The following is a 23,663-nucleotide window of genomic DNA, read 5'->3' as shown; positions in this document are numbered from 1 at the left end:
GTCCTCAAATAACCACCACTGAATGCACAAAAATGTCCAGCATTGAAAATGATGCAGCAGACCACACCGCACGCCGCTGCTGTCAACTAAAAAAGGAAGCTGGATCTGCATGTATGAGAGAATCAGTCTGTGGTGGTGAAGTTTTCTTTGGTTGATCTAATATCATCTTAGTGGTTCGAATGCCATATCTTGAAGAACAGCACACCTCTCAAAACGTCGCAATGAGCAACACTCACACGTCGTCACGCTGGAGCATCTCACACTGAAATAAAATGCCACACAAACATTACAGCAGTCTAACAGCTGTTTCCACAATAATGATAAAAGCATCATTCAAAAAAGAAAAATGTATCTCAAATTTGTTTGGGAGTTATGGCGCTGAGTTTGTTAGGCTTAATCAACTCATTTAGCAAATCATAATCCAGTAAACAGAACTGAAGTGTGGCTGAGCAGTGATTGATTTTTTGGATGTGCAGCCGTCACCTGTAATGTGGAAAAGGATCACAACCTCCAAAATGAGAGTTTTTAAAGAGTTTTTAATACAGTGTTCCTGATAAAGTGCTCAGTTACTTTATAGATGACTGATATATATGACACTCGATATTGTTTACCTTTAATTTCTTTATCAGAAGTCTAAAAAGAACAAATGTTATGTAGTTTGATAGCAAATACTGTTACACTAAAATATCTTAGAACAATGTCACGTACACCTTTTAACTACAGTTTACATAATTTATAAATGTAATACATAAATAAATGTATATCTATATGAATCTGATTTTTTCTTTGAAGCATGTTGCCATTTCGTGACTGCAGGAAGGTTAGCAGAGATCATGGCCTTTAACTTCAAGCAGTTGAGGTTTTGGTAAAGAACATTTCTGGGAGACATCATTTTCACATCACAGTTTCTGAACCACAAAGAGGTGCACCTAGACGAGAGGAAGATGAAAGCAGGTCGGTGAGAATTCTTCTAAATCTTTTTGTGTTTTTGTAAGTGGTTACTTAGAAATAGGTCATAGCGTTTACAGAACTCCCACTCTCTGCTGGTCTTCTAAATGTGTCGCGTTAATATAAAAATTACTTGACTATAAACTTACAGAGTGCAGTAAGTTTTTTTATATTTATATAAGATATTTAAAGAAAGACTAATCGATGTTTATATTTTAAACGTCTTTGATTCGATATAAAAAAAACACTGGAGAACAGACACTACATAAAACGACACAGTTGCAAAAGAATCCAATAAAGACATATTAGAAGGGGCTTCCCAGATTAAGAATTTACCAGATACTGATACTTTATCGCTTGCAGGTGGAGATGTGTGCTCTGAAGTCGATTAGGTCACACGTGAAAAACAGGAGTCTGAGTCATTCTCACCTTGAAACCTCAAAGACCCAGTGTGCACAAGAGTACATTAAAACCTTAATGCCACCATCACTCCCTGTAATTTAAGATTACACTTCTTAAATGCTCACACCCAGTGTTTGTCATATTTGAAACATATTTGAGGAAGACAAATTAACTCATGCCAATTAAAATGTCATTGATTCAAAACATACAAGGAGGCTTAATAAAAGCTCTATTTAAAAAAAATTTAATGCTGTATCTATAGCAACTAATACTTGTATTATTAACAACTTCATTAATAGTATTAAAATTTATATTATGCTTCCAACTGGCTTGATAACACGGAGCTGAAATATCACCCACTAATATAGTTTGAATATGTTACAAGTAGAAGGAGTGATGGGAACACTGTTGTCTATAAAAACATTTTTAGTTTGTTTCTGCTCTGAGGTATGCTGAAAAACAGCCCCACACTGTGATGTTCCCATCTCCAGACTTCACAGTTGGTGCGGTGTTTTGATGTTCCTAAGGTAACATACAGTACCTTCTGACCTAACATGGTTTGTGTATTATGACATCCAAAGACTTTAATTTTGGTCTCATCTGACGAGACTATATTCTCCTAGTATTTCACAGGCTGGTTAAATGTTCTTCAGCAAACCTTAAACACACCTCAATGGAGTCTTGTGCGTTGAGCGTGCATACAGGCCATGTCGTTGGAATTGTACCTGCTGACCTTCATGTCTTCCTCTAGCTCTCCACAAACGCTCCTTGGCTCTTGGATAACTCTTCTGATAATTATTTTCACTTCTGTCTGAAGTCTTGCGAGGAGCACCTGGTTGTGGTGGGATTATGACCCCAACAGTGCTCACTGGAACATTCACTGGTTTAAAAGTTTTGCAACAATAAGGTTGTGAAGATCTTGAGAGAGCTTGTTGGTTTTACCCATTATGAGATGTTTCTTGTGTGACAGCTTGGTAATGAGACACTTTTTTTAGGTCATCAGTTGGGACTGAACCAGCTGATTTCAGCTGGAGTCAAGACACTCGATGCATTTTTACACTTCCCTTTCTTTATGTGTTTAGTGCTTTTTCACTATGCCATTTCACATAATTTATGAACATCTAAGGTTTGATTTTTTTTTGGCATGTGTGGATTGGATGGGTTGTTACCTACATCTGGTGAAAAGTTCATGTCAATGGCACCTTTAGAATCATATTTACTTAGAAAAGAATGTCATAATGATTTCTGTTGTTTCTATTTTCTTTTCCTAAATTTAGTCTGTTTTCACAAAAAAGTGGATCCAATGAATGACATCTATCTTTCACACACACCAGCATAAAAATCAGGATGTTTAGGAGAAATCTAAGGAGCTAAAGATGGTGTTGGTGTAAATCCAGGATGTTTTACTGTCTCGGGTTTTATGTATGAGCATTTAATTTAAAAAATAAAATCTAGTCTTCTAGGTTTTAAAATCTCGAGATGAAGAACAACATGTCATATTACAGAGAAAACAAAACAAAAAACAAGCAAAAATGTAGAAGCAGTGTGAGAAATAACTTCACCCATAATTCAGTAGCATGCGCTTTGGCAACAATAACTAAGAAATAATGGTTTTCTGCATGACTTTATCAGTTCTCACATTGTTTTGGAGGAATTTCAGTCCACTCTTCTCCACCACTACCTTTAAGCTTTAAGTAGAAATAAGTCATTTGCACTGATATGCTGTATCTGGCTTTCACCAAACAAGGCTCTGGGCATAATGGCCAAACGCTTAAGTCTCGTCTGTCCAAAAGACATTGTTCCAGAACTCTTCGGGTTTGCTCAGATGCAACTTTGCAAACCTGAGCAGCTGTCGTATTTATTTTAGACAAAAGAGACTTTCTCCTGGCAACCCTTCCAAACAAGACATGCTTGTTTCTTCCTTTTCTATTTGTAATGTCATATAACCTTTAACATGCTGAGGCCTGTAGATGACTTGTGGTTTTTTTTGCAGTTTCGCTGAACACTTCACGTTCTGAATTTACTGGGACTTTCACTTATTACCTGGCTGGCAACAGTCTTTCTCAGTGTACAAAGATGGGTGTCAAATTGTTTGGCAATGACCTTTTCACCCTTCAAAGACTGATGTTGATGCTTGTAGGTATTTTGTTAACACACACCCGAATGCTCCAGAACAGCAACTGTCTGCTTTTATAGAAGTTCTTGTATTTCCTGATATGCAAAACCTTTGAACTGAAAGGTGTTGAGGGTGTATTTTCCTCTCACTTTGACTGCGTTTGTTTCCTGGAGGCTTTTTTGTAATGAGCTCATTTTCCGAGACCAACATCAACCTGCAGAGTTCATAACTTTAGCTGAAAGATAAACCAAAGTGATATAGGTAGCAACATTTTTCTGGCCATATTGTTCAGTTTGCGATTTGATAATTTTGAGCTCTTTGGGACTCCATATCAGTGTGTGCAACATTGGAAAAGGTTACCCTTTGAAGACGAAAGTCTGAGCATTGCTTTTGGGTACAAATCATTCATCTTAAAAAAAAAAAAACGATGAAAAAACAAGCAGTTTAAAAAAAAGTGACACTTCCAAAACAATCTGTTATTTTTTTGGGAAGAATATCATTTTTGTTTTCTTCTTCTTCTGCAAGAACCAATTCACTCACTGTTTTATATATTTTTGTGTACAATGTTTTTCATGGAGCAGAGATGACTGGAGCAACAAATGCAGTGGGAAAAAAAAATCAGTAGTTCACAGCTGAGACAAAAGAGAGAAAACTTGGGCAGATTTCATCACTGCTATGAGAATATGACTAGATTTTCAGCGTTATCAGTGCTTTTTATTTTTTTTTCGAAAAGTCAGACAAACTTGGTTACAGAAATCAGACATGCACAGTATCAATTCAATAAGTGTGTGTGTCTGTGTGTGTGTGTAAAACCCATTAAAACATGGGGTTTTCTTTTTTTTTTTCTTCAAAAAATAAGAGAAAGAATCGTGTACTCCAGTTTCTCTAATGTGAACATTCAACTGAGTTTCAGTTTTCAGTAATTTTAAATTAAATACCTTTTTTCTGTCTCAGAATTGCCACTGGGGGGCGATGTAAGCACAATCAGTTGAGACACTGAGGCAGTGCTCCCTCATTTAACAAAAATGTTTTAATTTCCCATTTCTAATCATTTGATCACCAAAAGTGCCATTTACTGTTACTTTACACCATAAAGACCTTCTTCCCTGCCAATAGGACCTCTAAATATCATTACACTTTCACACTTAAGTCATCTAAACACGTCACTAATCACTTTTCTGAGATTTTACTGGCTATATTACAGATCAAATGTAATAACTGACTAAATGTGAGGAATAGCCTTTTTTAATAAATTTCGATTTTTCAGCACTTTTAATGCAAAAGATTGTTTTACTTCATTTACAATATACAGAATCTGTTTCAGCAACAAAATTTTCCATTTCCCACATTTCTTTTCTATTATTCAGTTTAGACATCTGTTTTTATATTATTTTTATTTTGGGAATCTATAACTGCAGTTCTGCTTCTTAGCAATGTGTTTAACAGCTTCCTGCTTCGATCGAAATCTGACTTCACACATTTTCTTCCCTCTTTAAATCAAATTACAAAATTCACTATTAAAATGTGGCTCAAGGTCTCGGAGGGCTTGTTCTGCACCCACAGAGCATGCTCCGTAGAGTCCTTGTCCACCTGACTAAGTGATGTCACTCTGCACAGCACCATTTAGCAATTATGTGACCCGACTCTGCTGAGCTTCTATATTCATCGTCTTACAGCCGCTTGTGTGAGTCTTCCTCTAAAAAAGAAAATGTGGATTGGACAGCCGTGTTATGAAAAGCGACACCCTGTATTCTTTCAGTGTTTTAACACCTGAAAGTAAACATTTAAACTCATTTTTGATGTTTTACCAATTCACTGCAGTTTAACTTTTGACCAGCAGGTGGAGCCACTGCACCACAAACAGCCAGTCCTGTGTTCCTCCTCTTAGTTTGAAAACATACTTCAGATAAACATGAAGATTAATGGGGGTAGTATTATATGTATGTGTGTGCGCTTGGGTGTGTGTGCGTTAAACCCCTATTTCCCCCCAAATACACAAAAACAAAAATCTGTGTTAAAAGCCTGAGACTCAACTTTCTGTCCTCAGAATGATTTCATGTCTTTTATTAATAATGTTTAGTACAAACACACAAACAGCTGCAGATGGACGTTTATCAACGACAAACTAACATGGGGAGTTATTATCATTAAAGAAAGTGATTTAATCACTGAACACACACTCCTTTTAATCATAAGGACTCCAGGTACTTTTATTTTGGAGGGAACACAGATTAAACAAATTTAAATATGATTTCCCATGCTCCTTAGCAGCAGAGGCGGCGCTGAATGGACACAGCAGATTACAGTAGAGCGGACCGACAGACACTGGAAAATGTGTGTGTGGATATTATGTCTGCAAGCACAGAGAGAAGGTGTGTGCTTGTGTGTGTGTTAGCCAGAGGAGCAGCAGCCTCCAGCGGGCGTGGCCTGTGGTTCATCATCAACAATCTGTACACCCCGCCTACTCGATGCTGATTGGCTGGCTCCGTTGCCCTTCAACCTCTCCTCAGCCTGAGCAGTTTCCATCATCCCTGAAAAGACAGTAGACCCGTTCAGAGGTCAAAGGTCAGATCCCGAGTTTAAAAGAAAGGTTGTTTTTTTTTTTTTGTTTTGTTTTTTTACACCCTGTTTCCTACGGATTTGAATTCGGTGCACATGTTTGCACACCACTCATTTCAACCTTAAAATTATTGACAGAAACTTTGTGACAAATGAACAGAATTCACTCACTGGCCTGTTTGTTCGGTTAACCTGTTTAGTATGATCACAAACATCTAATCAGCCAATCCTGGACAGAACACTGTTTATAATGCTCTGCACCTGTCTATGACAAAATGTCTAGGGATATGGTTAATGTGATTAACTAATCAAGCGATTTAACAAAATGTGTTTTATAATTAAAGTATAAATCATGTCCGCTTTAAACAAAAATATGTTGTAAAAGTTGTTCCTTAAGCCTCCAAAATATAAAGTTAGCTGCTCTTTAATTTTTTTGTATTGTGAAAAAAAATTAAAGATGTTGTCGGTCTTACTTTTACACAGATCCAGGAAGAGTTCCTCGATGCCTTTATTTAGCTTGGCTGATGTGTGGTAGTGTTTGGCTCCCACCGACTCGGCATAACTGCACACGAACATGACAGTGGCCATTAAACTTTGCTCAGACTCAGGACATCATCGCTGCTCACAGCTAAGCAGCTCGGTGTGGAAATTATAAAATAATGATGCTCACTTTAATTTTTCTTCATTATATTTTCTACTAATAATAAAAGTATTATTGACTAATAAGCAGCAGTTGTTACCTCTCAGCCTCTTCCACTGAAACATGTCTGTCTTTGTCCAAATCTATTTTATTACCTGCAAAGAAAACAAACCTTCAGTAAAATGCCCAATTTAAGAATCACTTTAAGGTCACAGCACATTATACTTTATAATCTATGATTAGCAGTTGTAGTCAACCAAAGATAATCATTACCCAGTCAGAGAGTTGCATGCAAAAGTAGTCAATCACATCTCTGAATGATGGACAGGTCTCCATCAGTCTATGCAGAAATTCTCAGAGTTGCCTGCACACAGCCACTTCCACCAGCTCTCCCGGTGGAGCACTAAGGCATTCCCAAACCTGCTCCTGGGTCCGCCCCAGGCTCTCCTTCTAGTTGAGGTGCCCAAAACCACCTGAGCTGACTCCTTTTAATCTGGAGGAGGTGCGCCTCTACTCTGAGCTCCACCTCACCTTGTCTCTAAAAGAGAGTTGTCACAAAAATGTTTTCTGGCACTTGTATCTGTCATCTCATTGTTTCGGTCACTACCCAGAGCTGAGCTGGGAATGTGGATCGACCGGTAAATCACCAGCTTCACTTTCACACTCAGCTCTCTTCATAAAAACAAATTGGTACAGCTCTCGCTCCCTCTTTCGCTCACACATCCAAAAATATCCTGAGATACTGAACTCCACTTAGAGCAGCAACCAAGAACCACAACCTCAGACGTGGAGGTGCTCACGCACTTCCCTCCCACTTCCCATCTGACCTCGCCCCAGCGTCAGGTGGAAGTTGCCGCTCAGTAAAGTTAAAGAACTACATCGTCTGTAAACAGATGAGAAATTCTGTCCAGAAAAACTACCAACGAAAAACAAACAATAGCTACATACAGAGAGCAGCTCTGTCAGAGTGCAACACCTACTGAGAACATGATGCCAACTGCGCTCTCACTACAGCTGTACAGGGAATATACCACACACTCCTGAACACTCCCCGTAGGGGGTTTGTGAGTCCACAAATTACAGAATGATTGTGGACTCCCACAGATCCTCATATATCCTCATGAGGATGAAGAGCTTTTGCAGTGTTCCACAACAGAGACAGAAACCACATTGTTCCTCATAAGTCTGATGTGATCAGACATTCATTCAAATTCTTGAAACCAAAGCTACAGTGAGCACTTTCACTCTCACAGTCATTTATTCCACTGATATAAGCACTGATCATTGCTCCCTAAAAGCTCTCCAGCTTCTTTTTGCTTCCTCACAAAAGTTAATATTTAGTGCTTAGGTTCACTTTTAGCTCTGACTGGGTCTAGGGGCCACCGTAGATATTTATACATATATAAATAAAACCATGTTTTTTTTTACGATAGATAGATAGATAGAGATAGATAGATAATAAATTAATTAAAGCAACAAAACAACCTGAAGAGCTGGTTAGGAGCCGAAAGAGCCGGCTCTTTTTAGTGAGCCGAGCCAAAACAGACTGTTTTCTAAAAAGAGCCGGAATTCCCATCACTAGTCTCCACCAGCTACTGACGAAAACATGTACCTTCTGAAGTGCACAGAGGTTTTTATAGAAGTACAACACTGAAAAATATTTATAACGCTGAGTGTTAAAGCTGAGAAGTTATTTTCTCAGCTACTGATAGCTGCATGCAAATCCACCCAAGCTGAATATGATATCTATTTATAGATTCAAACACCCACAGTAATGATTTGAATATTTCTGTGCAGGCATCTGAACTGTGAACTGGATGTAACAGGTACGTTAACGATGCAGCGCTCAGCTCAGAGGGAGCACTTTGAAGACCGGCCTCATGTGATGTGGAGCCTAATTAAAAGCAAAATCCAAATTTCCAAACAGCAGATTTGATAACTGTACGATGGGGTCCAAACACATGACAAACGCAACATCACCAACATAATCCAGTTACAACTGTACAAATTGCCCCCATGAAGCCACACACGGACTAACAACATCATATATTTAGCAGCTATGGCAACAGGAGCAACAGAGGAGGCCCAAACGTCCAGTGTGCGTGACATGAAATCTTAAAAACAAACGCTGCTCATGAGGTTTATTTTCTGTTTTCCTCCTCAGCTCATGTGTTCACATGAACCACACAATTTAACAAACTCCCAGCCAACCCTTAAATCTACTTCTATTTATCTATATAACCACATCAGAAAAAAAACAAAACAAAACAGTGTTGATGCGAGAGACGAGTCATCGCTGATATTTAAGTCAGTGTGCTGCTGGTGACACCTTAAAGGATCATTTCACTTAATTTCAGCCAGCTTCCTTTTAATACAGGGATGTCAAACTCCGTTTACGTGGTGGGTTTGTTTTGTAATAAAAAATAACCAGAAAACATTTCAATAGTAGATGTGATCTATGATATGATGATTTATCAGTTACTTTATTACTGTGATATGATCGGGTGTGGGAGTGATGTTGGGCATCAGTGGGAAAAGCTGTAAAATTTATGAAATACAGTTTAAAGTCCAAAATGTATGTCCTCCTTCACACTTTCCTGCTGGGGCGATCCCGGCCCCCAGGCCTTATGTTCGCCCCCTTGTTTTAAGGTGTCTGTCTACAGCAGGGGTGGGAAAACTCCAGGCCTCGAAGGCCAGTGTCCTGCCGGTTTTAGATGTGTCCTTGATCCAACACAGCTGATTAAAAAGCTAAATTACCTCCTCAACATGTCTTTAAGTTCTCCAGAGGCCTGGTAATGAACTAATCATTTAATTCAGATGTGTTGACCCAGGGTGAGATCCAAAACCAGCAGGACACGGGCCCTCGAGGCCTGGTCTACAGGGTAAAAATGAAAACCATTGAGTAGGTATCAAACCATGCAGTTCCCGAATGTCCACTAGAGGCTCCCATGTTACAATTTCCAGCTTTACAGCAGAGATAAATATGTTTACAGCCCAACACACAAACTGGACTCTAAAGGTCATTTCTTTTCATATCTTTATAACTCCTTAATTTGTATTTTTTAAAGGCTTAAAGTTTGTATTATTAGGGGTGTGGCCTCTTTGACTGACAGCTACAGCTGTTCTAGCTGCTAGCTGTCTGCTAGGCTTCACCTCAGCTAACTGGACTCCCTGAACTGGACGCCTGGACCGTGTTTCCATTATCCTTGCTAAAACAGTGGACTGTTTTGTAACATTACAGGCTTTGATCTTTAACAGTTACCCATGACTAAGAACCTACAGAAGCAAGACTTCCCACTGCAGAAGCCTTGAGGGAAATGCTCAACATCAAAAGCAACCGTTAAAACTCACAGACGGGACTCTGACGAACTCATTTTTCAATAAAAATCACTGAAGACAACAATCAGAACTTTTTAGTACATCTGTCATCAACACCACCAACAACAAAAGATTGATAAACTCAAACAAAGGTATTTTCGAAAGTACTGTAGTAGAAACATAACAGCATCCCAGGTATTAAAATGTTGACCTTTTGGGTCTCCACCACTTTCTGATAACTTACCTACTATACATAAACAAATCTCGTTGCCCAACATTTTCCTCAACTCTTTCACCCAGTTCTTCACCTGCAACGACAACAAAGCACTCAGGTCAAATAAACCCTTCATAAAACCAAGATACAAATAATGAAGTAATTATAATGCAGACAGGAACTGAAAGAGCAACATTATGATCATAATTAACATTCTGAGAAACAAAGGGTTTAACATCCAAAGACCGACAGACAGACTTTTTATTTGTAAGATGTTTCAATCTTAATGTTTACTCATCTTAAGACTAGAAATACTCTGACTGCACTTTTTAGTTCTGATTACCAAACTATAGCCGGGCAATTCAGAGTAGGTCCTAAAAGTTTAAATTAAATACCATTTCTTTAATGAACATTTCAGCATTTGTCCATAACAAAACACTGATTGTTTTGGGTCGACCTTTTTCAATCCAGAGGGTCAAGTGATCACCAGCAGCCATGTAAACTGTCTTTTACTTTTTGTAAATTATTTAAAAAGAAATTTTACTTCCTGGATGAACTGTAAAGCTTCTATATAGCTGCTCCAAGGTTGTGGATAAAAGGACACAAAACTGGTTATTTGTTTGTTACGAGTTTAGCTTCCACTGCTGTTTTGTCATTTCCATAATGACATGTTGTCGAGAGTCTGCTTTTACGATGTTGGATCATCAAACTTTAGTTTTCAAAAGTACCTTCTGAAAGGAGTCTTCGTCTGTTATGTCGTACACTAGTATGGCTCCATTGGAGTCTCTGTAGTAGATGGGACCTAAGGCGTGGAAGCGCTCCTGACCCGCTGTGTCCTGCACAACCAGACAACGTTAACACCCAAAAACTTTACTCAGAAGATCAGGAGAACAAAAACTACTTTGAACGCAGCCTTACCCATATGGCGAGGTTTACTCTTTTTCCTGTGATGTTCAGCTTCTTTGTGAGGAAGGACGCCTGCGTAGGAAGAGGACAACATGATTATTTTAATAATTTCACAAACTCAATTTGAATAAGATTCATCTCAGCAAAATAATATTGAAAGGTAGCTCAACAACTAAAAACAAAATAAAAACTAGATAAAATGTTAAATAAGATACTAAACAAAATAAAGCAGCAGAAAAAAAGTTCAATAAATTTCCATTAAACTAAATAAAATAAAGTATCTCACCAATTAAAAATGCTAAAATATCAAAAACACAAGACAAACAGTTTGTCATGTAAATGTAAATAAAAACAGAATGTAATGACTTGTAATTCCATGAATCTCAATTTACAATAAAAGAGAGAAACGTTTAAACTGAGAAAATGAAACATTTTAGTAAAAAATATGAACTCATTTTAAATTTGATACCAGCAACATGTCTCAATAAAACTGGCATGTTGCCCACACTGCAGCATCCTCTCTTCTTTTAACTACAGTCTGTAAAACATCTGGGCTGCTGCTGTTGCTGCTTTGCCATATTTTTCATTTCGCGATGCTGTTTTCGGCTGGTGTAAGGTCCTGACTGCAGGCAGGTCTGCTGAAATATGAAGGCCTTCCCTGCCTGGACGGGAGCAGATGCTCTGTTATCTGTGTACACCTTTCAGCATTGATGCAGCTGAATGGTTCATTTTCTCATTTTAAACTCTTATATGTGTCCTATGCTCTGTTGTGAATAAAACATAGGTTCATGACATTTTCTAATTTACATTTTACACTCTCACACTTTTTTTGGGACTGGAGATAGTAAAACATAAGCGCTAGAAACTAAAATAGAAACTAAACAGTAGAAAATATGCACAATAAACTGGTGGATGGTGAAAAAAAATAAAGTCTGAGATTATTTTAGCAGATAAATCCCCAAACATATTCTGAAACCGCCTCAGCTCTCTGCACGTGCCCTTTGACCAGAAGTTAAACCAATAATTTACGAGCATCTCTGCTGAAATCAGCCTTCTGCAACAACTTTTGTAACTTCCCACATTTTACCACAAAAACATCTGCAAGTTTTATTTTAACCTGTCAACTGATTTCTGTTGACAGTCTGCGCAGCAATAAACCAAAGACCAAAGTCCTGCCGAGCAGCAGGCTGTGGCTTTTCCCCTCCGTCCCAGTCACATATGATTTATTGAAGCGTTCTCTGGGAAAGTCAAACCCGAAATTAAGATTTCAACATCAGCAGCAGAATTTACGTGATGGCTGGACGGAGCAGAGGGGAGAGATTTATGGTGGAGAGGTGAGAGGAAGGCTGAGAGTGGGGCTGTGATAGTATGTGATTAAGGTTGAGAATTAGTGTGTAAATGTGACGTCGGTCAGCTGACTGCACTGCTCCACGAGTGCTCTGACCTCTGAGGTTTAAACCAAAGCTACGGAAGCCCAAACGTGCCAAAAATGAAATCAGTAACTGATTCTAATTCCCCCGACTGTTTACTTTCATATTCAATTTTAAACCAGTTTTCCTTTTATGTGCTTTTTCTGTTTACTTCCAAAAACTGTCTGTTACATGACTGAAATGCTAAATCCAGGGTTGGATAAGGATTCAGACAATTATCACACCAGTTAGTTGAAAATGACCACAAGTGTAGCCAGTTTTATCATTTTAATATAAAGTACTGGTTCTGGGTAAACCTACAGCAGATAAAACAAACAGCAGGAACTGGTTTAAACTCCCTAACATCAAAGATGTCCATCAGCGGCACTGCTAATAAACATCTTTAAATCCTTCTGAACTGAGAGGATGACTGGAAAATGCATACACACAGACACTTTTCTTCACAGTCCCATGACAAATCATGACAGTTCGATAATGCAGAACTCGTGCTGGCAAAAACAAACCATCAACAGCCTCTGGAAGTTTCTCCTAATCCTCTCATCTAAAGAACGCTGAGATGCTTCGTTCGACACTCATGCTGTGCTGACGCTTTAAGCTTCAGTGAGATGATCCTTCATCCACGGTCAGGAGACTCTGCAATCAGCTGGGATGCCCCTTTGTGCGTCACATGAGAGTGGGCGTAGACCTGAGCCCTGCAAGTGTGATGCCGAGGTTCATTCACATGACCATGTGACTGCGACGCTGTCCACAGAAAACCTGGAGGGCTTGCTGATCCTCGTCCTCATCAAGGATCCTCCAAACAGCCGAGGCCACGAAGCAAACACAAAGACAGCATTTTTACTCTGCGGCGAACGGAGTTTGTGGCGAACCCACATCCTTCCCCAGCCTACATCCCCCACAATGCCTTTCAGCAACTCCACACATCCTCATTAAGCAGAGTTTAAGTAAGAGTGAGAGTAACATCTACAGTATAAAGTTCACAGAGGGAGAAAAAGTATTAACTACTACCTGCAAAGAGAGCCTAACGGGCTCAGCTGTGAGTTAAATGTTAGTACTGAGGTGGTCACTGTGTTCACCGCCTCCAGGTGAATAAAGTTCTGCTAGTCTAACGCCTCTCTCCATCTCTGCACTTTGCTATAAGTTGAGCACTAAGCATCAAACCCCAAGTGGGTGTGTGACATGATCTTTGCGTATCAGGTGATTCTTCCGCACGTATTTAAGGTTTTGTGAGCGAGCTAGTGAAATGTTATGTGTAGTTTTAAGAATTGTACACACAGAAAGGTTTTTGAAAGCAAAAAGCTTATCTGATTTGTGAAGCTTAAATTAATAAATTGTGCGTAAATGATCAGTAATTATTCAGGTTTGGATGAACACATTTGTGAAATTGTTTTAGTTGAGGGCAGATTGCTCCGCATTTCTGTGTGGATTGAGCGCGAGTGCATGCGTAAGTCCTCGAAAGTTACACAAATCGTTGCACACATTTATAAAGCTTACGCATCTTTGGAGCCACATACTTAAGCAAGCAGGTTTTCTCAGCATAAACTACATGAAGTCCAAACAGCGCCGTTTCCTCACTGATGACACTCTGCAGTCCTGCGTGAATATTAAAGTGACTTCTTACAGCCCTGATATGGAGAAGCTCTGCAGTGATGTTCAGAAACAGAAATCACACTAAACAGTGAGAAAAGTATCATTTAATATGCTTTTATTTTGAAATAAATATCTATATATTGTGGACCCTGAGCTGGACGGTTGATTGATCATTTCACACTGCCTGCGTGAAATGAGGGCATAATTCCATACAAATAGTTTTCATGATTATTATTTATATTTGTAAGTTATTCAGCCACTGCTACGTTTTATTTATATGAAACTGGCCTATTTTTAATTGATTAATTTTCCACAAGGTGTGAACTCAAATAAATCTCCCAAATGTTGTATTTAAAATCACACCTGCACGTGGAAGTGTTGTTTTTTTCCTCTTCAAAGCATTTGTTAAATAGTTCTTAAAAAAAAAAAAAAAAAGGGTCCTATTATTCTAATTATCCCCCCCACCCCACCCCACCCCCCAAACACACACACACACACACACCCCTTCAATTTGCAGTGGGGAAAGCTCAAAGTGACTCAAAGATGAAGGAAAGAGTGTCCACTCAGCAGCGTGGAGATAAAGGTTTCTGCCTTCGCCTCACAGGGTCTCACCTTTGCTGCTTTTTCACACTTGCCGGTCAGAGCACAGGAAAACTCTCACCCACCACCTCCATGCTCAATAAATCTATAAAGTTCAAAGGTAAATTAATAAATAAAGTGTGGTGAATCCATATCAACGGTCTAATCCTGACTCAAACAGCTGGGACAGGTATCAGCAGACGACGGCCAGAGGACTGCTTGTAAAACAGTAGCAGCCACACGGAAACCTGCAGGACTTTCCTGCTGTTTCCTTTGAGCTTCTGCTCCTTGGTGAGATGTTGCTGGAAGCTGAGCAGCGCATTTACACCTGACAGCAGAGCAGACAGAAATCGCTCCACAGGTGAGCGAAGCAGTCCCACATGCCCAGACACATCTGCACTGCAGGAGTCAGTTGCACGCTGATGGTGGAAGAAAAGCAGCGAAGTTTCAGTTTCATTTGACTCTCAAATCATCATCGTATGCAACAAGAAATGAGGGAAAGAAATTGCGGTCTTCTGCTTCTGTTGGTTTGAAGTCTTTTAGAGGCAGAAACATTTTATCCCAGGTTTCCAAAAGCCTCAGATTCTAAATACACAGAAACTAATTAATTATTGTGGAAAGTCAAATCACAAGGATTTAGTGTTCAGAGTTGCATATTGACAACATTTCATCTCATGAATCATGACACACCGCTCTCCCATATATAACCTGCTTTTACATATCGGTATTGTATCAGCAAAACTGGGTCTGTATTTACTTGATATCAGATCAATACCAAAATTTGCGGTTTCACACAGCTGTATTGAGAATCCGAGACCTCACGTGATCATACTGTATCATCTGGTCAATCACAAGGTCACCCCTACCCTAAATCAGCCCCATCTTACTGGTCCTTTTGGACTCTAATGTGGCCTTTATTTACTAAACGAATATCATTTTGAATTCAGTAGAACGTTAATCTACAGACTGACATTATAAAGTCATCAGAAACGTGTTTGCAGAGCTCAAAGAGGACACTAGAGGAAGGACTGTTTTCTGATAGACTTCTACATAATCACCAGGAGGCTCCACCCGCTGGTCACTAGAAAGAATGCAGGTGAGAGGCACTTCAGCTTCAAGTCAAGTAAGCTTCCTCTCCCTTCCCCCCCCCCCCCCCAATCCTTCTCCTGTACAAGCTTTTGTTTTTATAACCAAACAGATCGTGCAGGTCACTTTCACTTGTTTCACCCATGTCTCTTCATCTCCTCACCTCTCTTTCCTCATGCTTCCTGTCTTTGCTACACCACTAAAGGCTTTAAAATGCTCTGTTGGGGGTTCCTGTGGGGCCACAGCTACTCTCTTTTGCCCCTGGCCCCCGTGGAGATTAAAGCACCCGTGGTGATAACAGTGAGTGAAGTCAGGTGTATCAGATGTATTTCTGGCTGTTTATGATCGTAAATCTCCCGGAAAAACACCTGACTTTCCCCTCCGTCATCGGATCCAGTTACAGCCACAACACCGCCGATATTTCGCAATAACTCAGCTCCCCCGGTAGGCCCGGGTCAGGAAACACAAGACTCCCCTACACCTGCCACCTGCAGCGCGCGATGACAGGCACGAGCCCGGCTCCTCCGCCCCTCTTACCTGTAGAGTTGTGATGTGTTTGTCGTTGAATTTGTTCTCGCAGTATCTGAGCACCAGCGACGTCTTCCCCACGCAGCCCTCCCCGAGCAGCACCACCTTGAACGAATAGGTCTTGCCGCTGTTCGCCGCCGCCATGGCTGGCAGTTAAAACTCGCACAAATCCTCCGCTTTTATCCGCAAAACGGGCGTTTTAAGGCTAGCGCTGCTAATGCTAACCCAGTCGGAAATGAAGTCCTGCGCAGCTCACATCGGCTTCCGACTTCAAAAAAGGAGCTAAAATCATGAGAGGGACAGCTCGACAGCACACACGGACCCGACTTCTACCAGAATCTACTCGCAGCTCGGAGGGAAGCGAGTCCAAACCCAGAGACAGATCGCGTTTCACCCTGTGGCCAAAGCCTGATTTTCACCCAACTAATGGCGTCTCTCTTAGCTAACAGTTAGCCGGCTAGCTCAACCAAAGATCGTGTCTGCTCGGAGGAGGACTCACTGAGCACCTTTGTTTTCGTCCTGTTGTCTGTAAAGACACAACGCAGGGAGAGCGATGGAAATATAACATTTAAGGAATCAAAAGAAAGATAGATACCAAAGTTTGGGGAAAATAGAACGTTCAACTTAAATGTCTTAAAATAGAAGACATTGAAACTTTGAAAATAGAAAAGCTTTGAATTGAAAAAGTTAAAATTACAAATAACGATGACAAATGGATACAAACGTAAATGGGAAAAATAGAAACAGTAGAATTAAAACTTCAGAGAATTTAACATGAGAGAAGCAGGTGGAAACTGATTTTAAAATGTCGCAGCAGGCTGCTGCCCCTTCCTAAGCCTGGTTCTTTTGGAGGTTTCTTCCTGTTAAAAGGGAGTTTTTCTTTCCTGCTGTCGCCACTTCTCTGTGTTATTGTAGGCTCTTGATCTCATAGAATAACGCACCTCAAGATGACTGTTGTGATGTGGCACTTTTTAAAACAACCTTATAGAAAGTCTAAATATCAGAGGAAAAATAAAAGTAAAATTGATATGAACATGAAAATGTGAAATGTCATGACAGAAATAAAGTCAAACATGACTGTGTTGTGTCAAAATAACCACAGAAAGAAGTCAAAATAAAAAAAAAACAAATAAACGCTTGGGTGGTATACAGGAAAATGATCCTAAAGGGAGCAGCTGAAAGAAGAAGAATCATCTTTAGGAGTCGAAACGGTCTGATAATCCTCAAACATTCAGGGGGAAAAAAGAAATTAAAAACAAAAAATGAAAACTAATTAAAGAGGACGCCAAAATAATTACATAAAATATCAAAACAGTAAGAGTAATTTTGATATTTTATTCAATACCTGTGTGTGTGTGTGTTTTGTGGGTATGGCAAATGCTATCATTTTTCTGTAAATAAAATTTACCTACGGGTACAAATAAAGTAGCCTTGAACCTTTAATGTTAAAAAAATACAGAAAAGGAAGAAGACGATGTAAAAATTACATAAAATATACATTTTTGATTTGTGAATAATTTTAACATTTTACTTCTTTATTTCATATGTTTTATTTCTGAACCTTTCTTGCCGTATTTGTCTCTGGATTTGTGAACTTCCTTCTTTGCTGGTCGATCGGCACTGCCTGGGCCTCTGAAGCAGCAGCAGAGTGGGAGCTCCTTGCTGCAGAGTCACATGATGAGCTCCGTCAGCGCTGTTGGCTCGTCACAGACTGTAAAGCATATTTATGTTTAATATTTATATCCAGTCTGTGGTACAACAGTCAACTCCTGAGCTAAAAGGGAAAAAAAGAGAGCTTTTTACAGAACAAGTCAAAAATATGAGACAGAAACTACAGAATTGTATTCAGTGTCCTAAAATTATGAGAATAATAATTTGTAATGTTTTGCCTTTTTTAAATAAAAAAATTAGATAAATTATTTAAAAAGTGATAATTTCACATAAAAAGCAATATAAATAGCTGAAATTTTTTGCAAAGTAATTATCAGTTTCTACTGCTCCAATCAAAGCTATAAAATAGTCTTTAAATATGACATGAAAACCATTACTGTCGACTTGAAAATAAAAATGGTTAAAAAATGTTAATTTTTTTTGTGTGATTTGGTTAGTAATGAACCCAAACTCATTTTTAGATGGAAAAAGTCAACAGTTGTGCTTAGTACAAATTATGAGATAAAAATGAAAATGTTGATCTGCTAAGTGAAATTATAAGAAAAATATTAAGCATTTTTATCTTGAAAAAACTCATGTTGGATAAAATCGACGAGAAAGTTCAAAGATCAAAGTCAGATAATAAGGTTATATGTTTATCTGTATATAAAATTAAAAAAATCAAACATCTAATAACTCCAACATCCAGCATGCTTTGCTTCTTTTATTTTTTATGTAAACCTCAGATGATGAAATATAAAGAGCTGTCATGTGGAGTTTTACAGCCCTGACACGAGCCTGGTTTTCCTGTTGGAAGCCTTCAAGGAAACAAAAAACAACTTGTTTTTCCGTCTCTGACTGCAGTGAAGCTGCTTAGCCACTAGAGGGCAGAGTCCCATTGAAAACAGGAACAGATTCATGTTTAGGCGGGTGGAAGAAAAGAACAAAAGCTGCAAAACAACCTCAAGTACAAAGAAGCTTAAAAAGACCAGAGACAGGCCCAGAGTGACCACAGAGAGGAAACAAAGCATCAAACACAGCAAACAAAAGAGGGATACATGCAAAATGACACAAAGAAAAAACCAAATGACCAAAAAAAGGTTTCAATAAAATATGGAAATAAAACAAAAAAAATCCCAAAAACTGAAACATCACACAAACAGAACAGACAAGACAAAAATATCAACAAAAACCTGAAAAACAAACACAAAAGAAGCACAAATGACAAAAAAAGAGATGCAGAATGTTCAGAAATATACTGAAAATGACAGCAAAGACACAAAGCAATGCTAAAGAGAAACAAAAAGCTGCAAAAAATATGCAAAGCAACTACAAAAAAAGAACTTGAAAGAAAAATGAATGCAGCCAAACCACAAGGAAACAGACAGAAAAGAGATACAACGTAGACACAAGGTGCAAAATTATCGAACATGTCATCACAGAAATAAAATAAACAACATGGAAACTGAAAGATTAACATGAGTTTGTATGTCAGGGAGTCTTTCGTTTAAACTAGGTGATTTATCACTGTGGTCCAGACAAAGTGAAGCAACCTGGTCACAAAAGAAATAGTTTCCTTCATAAATATTTCATTTTTTTTCTTGCAAATTTACATTTCTGAATTTTCCCCCTGAGTTCTGTTTTTTGTCATTTAAATAATCAGAAAGACAGAAATATTTCCTGCTTTCACACAGGTTTCTTCATACTGTTGCATCATGTTGTATGTGTGTGTGTGTGTGGTGACAACTATTATATGTCAGCTTTACCTCACCCCCACCCCTTTGTGTCTTATTTCCTTGAAACTTGCAGCAGGATCTCAGAACTGCTAACCATTAACATCAAATTAGTGTACAGGTTTACCTGACTTTGTGAGGACTTAAGTTGTTTTGAGGCCTTGTGGGGACACGTGAGAGATCAGACTTTTCTGATCTCAGGGTTCATGGAAGGCTGAATTACCAGGAATCCCTAAAAGTCAGGCTAGCATTACTCTGCCTGGATATACTGAACAAGTATATCATCAGATTACTGACCATTTTATTAGGTACACCTTGCTAGTGCTGGATTTGACTGTTTTTTTGCCTTCAGAGCTGCTTTAGTTCTTCATGTTGGAAACATTTCTCAGAGATTTTGGTTCTTGTAAATGTGACAGCATCACACAGTTGCTGCAGATTTGTCAGCTCCACATCCATGAGTGAATCTCCCGTTCCAACTCCAATCTCAAAAGGTGCTCTGTTTGACTGAGATCTGCTGACTGTGGAGGATATTTGAGTACAGTGAACTCATTGTTCAAGAAACCAGTGATAGATGATTTGACCTTCGTGCTATGGTGCGTTATTCTGCTAGAAGCAGCATCATTAGATGGAATGTTTTGGTCTTCAGGGGATGGAAACCAAAAGCAGCCTGACCTTTGACAGAAGGTAGGATGGATGCTTTCTTGCTTGCCCCAAATTCTGATCCTACCTCCTGAATGTCGCAGCAGAACTGGAGACTTACTAGACCAGACAACATTTTTCCATCTTCTAGTCTCCAGTTTTGGTCAACCTGTGAAAACTATAGTCTCAGTTTCATGTTCTTAGCTGACAGAAGCACCACCTGGTGTGGTCTTCTGCTGCTGTAGCCTGCTTCAGTGGGTCGTCTTGACCATGTCTTTATGCCTAAAGGCTTTGAGCTGCTGTGATGTGATGGTAAATCATATATTTCTGTTTACAAGCAGCTGAAAAGGTCTACCTAATAATGTAGATGGTTGAGTATATATGAGAAGAAAATAAACAAGAAATAAATCACAACATTCAACCAATTTATTACATGTGAAATGTATGTTTTTACTCAAAAAGCTGGATTATTGATTTATTGACCACAAAGAGACACAAATCAAAGCAAACACCCTCCAATAAATATAAAATAAAAGAAAGAGAGTAAGAAGACAAAAAATACACAAATTAGACAAATGAAAAGCAAAACAACCTGAAAAGAATCTGACAGCAAATCAGAAAGGAAATCAGTCTGTTATGGCTGAGTTTAATTACTTTAATTACAATGCTGTGACCTCACTGAGCCTCTCCATGCAGAAAAAAGGTTTTTTTCTAGCCCCTCGTCAAGTCAAGTCATCTTTATTTATATAGCACATTTAAAAGACATCAAGTGTCGGCCAAAGTGCTGAACAGAGGGATAATATAATAAAAGAATTAAAATAGAAAGAAAACATTTTTTTAAAAAAGAATTGTAAGACATGTAATATCAAAGAGATCCGAAAGCCTTGGAAAATAAGTAGGTCTTGAGTTTCGATTTAAAGACTTCCAAGGATGAAGAGAATTTTATGAAGGGGGGAAGACTATTCCAGAGTCTCGGGGCGGCAATGGAGAAGGCCCTGTCACCTCTAGATTTGAGCTGGGAGCGTGGAACTGATAAGACCATCTGACTGGAGGAGCGCAGAGATCGAGTGGGTAAGTGCAGGCTAAGAAGATCTGAAATGTAACCTGGAGCCAAACCATGGAGGGCTTTGAAAACAAATAATAAAACCTTAAAATCAATTCTATGTTTAACTCGTGTTCTGGTTGAAGTGCCCCAAAAACCTCCAAATACAAAATACCTGAAACCCCCGTTATGGTGTATTCCAGTATTCAAACATCATCTTTTCTAATCACAGCTGAACAGTTTTATTTATTTAAAAGTAATCTCCTGTCCTGATGTGGGATTCAATAATTCACCAAAAGCTCCAAAACTACACTATTTTCCATCAAAAATCTTCCATTGGTGTATATGAATCAGTTGACAATCAGTTCATGAAATTTAACCGTGGCTCTTTATTATGAAGGGCCCAGAGATAATATATTCAAGTTTAAAGACCAACAGGTATGATATCACTGGCTACAAGCTAATCGATACTCCAGAAAATAGTGTCACCATTCCCAGAAGATCCTTCAGACCTCTGTGCACAAATAGCAGGATGATATATATATTATTCAACGACTTATACTTAGACTAAATGAACTCAGTATAAGGTGAATGCATACTAAACATTTCATTAAATGTTTACATTGTATTTATAGAATGAAATTAAATGGAAATTTTACATGTGATTGAATTAGTTAAAGTCAAGCTATTTTTTAATGTTAAGTCTCTGTTTTTCCCAGAGGAGCATCAGTAGGAAATACAGATTCTCAGATGTGACTTTATTCACTTTTTTGTTTTTTCTTGTTGACTACAATTTCTTTTTTATAATAATGTTATCTGAAATCTTTAATATGTGATTAATCTTTAATCCTAAAACAGGACACGTCTTTATACTTTATTCACCTCATATGAAATTTGCACTACGTTTGAATTCAGTTTTTATGTTTAATCTATTTAATCTTTACTCTCAGACCATTAAAAGTCACAGTTCAAAGAATACAAACTACCATATGCACATCTAAATAATAATTTAATGAGGTAATAATTATAACATATCAGATTTTATGATTTGTAATAACAGGGCTGCTACACTCTGTTAACATGTACTGTCAGCTTTCTTTAATGGCTTCAAATACTAATATTTTTCCAGTTTTAGTGCGCACATGTTCATACAGCATTTTGAATACTAAACTGCCATTTGGTGCTTTACCTGTTACTAATACTCATACAGCTTATTTGCCAGAAGCTGTGTTACTTTCCGTCTGTATTGCGTTTATAATCGCTTCATATTTTTCTAATATTGTACTTTTCTCTTCCTTGCTCTGCTGCCAGCACATTTATCCCTCTTTGTGATTGGTCAGGTGCTGCCAGCACCACCCCTTTCTTGTAACTTGACCATTGAAACCTGGGCTGACTTACAGAGTTGACATGTGACCTCTGAGCCTGATTGCTGATATCAGGTTAAGTAAAGGTAATGAAAGCTATGCTGGCTATGATGAACCTGCTTTGTAGCACAGAGCTCTGGAATATGAATAACAAGATTACTTGCTGAAACTGTTTTTGTGCACCCCTATTTTTTGCAGACAGGTTAAAAAAAATACTGTGATTAACAGCTGAAAAACATTAGCACTGTTCAGTTATTTGTTATAGATATGTTTTGTTTCAATGGAATGAAAAAATAGCTACAATAAATAAGCATATCAACATCAGCTATGAGACAAATAGCTGTTGGGGGGACTAAACAGGTCGCCACTCTGTTGCAGAGCGAACAAGCTAGGCTTGTTGGTGGGACTGCAGGCCAAGAGCAAAGAGCTGGAGAAGATGGTTCAGCTCATTATCAACATCATTTAAAAAAAACCTGCAAGTTTATGCATAAAATACATGAAATTCTTTAAATGTCTTTCATGTTTCCACAGCTTAAGAAGTGAGTTTCAAATGTGAGTGCAGGTTTCCTCTGAGCACTTGGGGGAGGATGCACTAATCAGATGGATTTTGGGGTCCTTTCTGAGGAAAATTTAAACCTCAGACTCTAATTTTTAACAGACTCAGCTTCATTAAACCATTTGAAAGGATTCGGTTTAATTGAGTTTTATTTATATAGCACCAAATCACAACATCAGTTGCGTCGAATTGCTTTATATTGTAAAGACCCTACAATAACAGAGAGAAATCCCCAACAACAAAATGAAGAGCCCGATGAGCAAGCACTTTCCTGACAGAGGGAAGGAAAAACTTACTTTTAACAGGAAGAAACCTCTGGCAGAGCCAGGCTCAGCGACCGATTGTGGGTGTGAGGAACAGTTT

At 38.6% G+C, this 23,663-nt stretch overlaps 1 protein-coding gene across 1 annotated transcript; it reads right to left on the bottom strand.

Annotated features, from left to right (window-relative positions):
- Positions 1–5,515: 5,515 nt before the first annotated feature.
- rab21 (RAB21, member RAS oncogene family) lies at positions 5,516–16,795 on the bottom strand. The gene is made up of 7 exons (XM_006781003.3): positions 16,326–16,795; positions 11,116–11,175; positions 10,926–11,033; positions 10,228–10,291; positions 6,766–6,820; positions 6,499–6,587; positions 5,516–5,997 (listed from the first exon to the last, which is right to left on the bottom strand). The coding sequence occupies exons 1-7, from the start codon at positions 16,458–16,460 to the stop codon at positions 5,858–5,860; spliced, it is 651 nt and encodes a 216-aa protein (XP_006781066.1). The 5' UTR covers positions 16,461–16,795; the 3' UTR covers positions 5,516–5,857.
- Positions 16,796–23,663: the final 6,868 nt, after the last annotated feature.

The sequence above is a fragment of the Neolamprologus brichardi genome, chromosome 17 (assembly GCF_056152115.1).
Source record: "Neolamprologus brichardi isolate AB-2024 chromosome 17, ASM5615211v1, whole genome shotgun sequence".
Lineage (NCBI taxonomy): Eukaryota > Metazoa > Chordata > Actinopteri > Cichliformes > Cichlidae > Neolamprologus > Neolamprologus brichardi.
The sequence above is the reverse complement of the archived record's forward strand: the minus strand, read 5'-3'. Positions and strand labels throughout refer to the sequence as shown.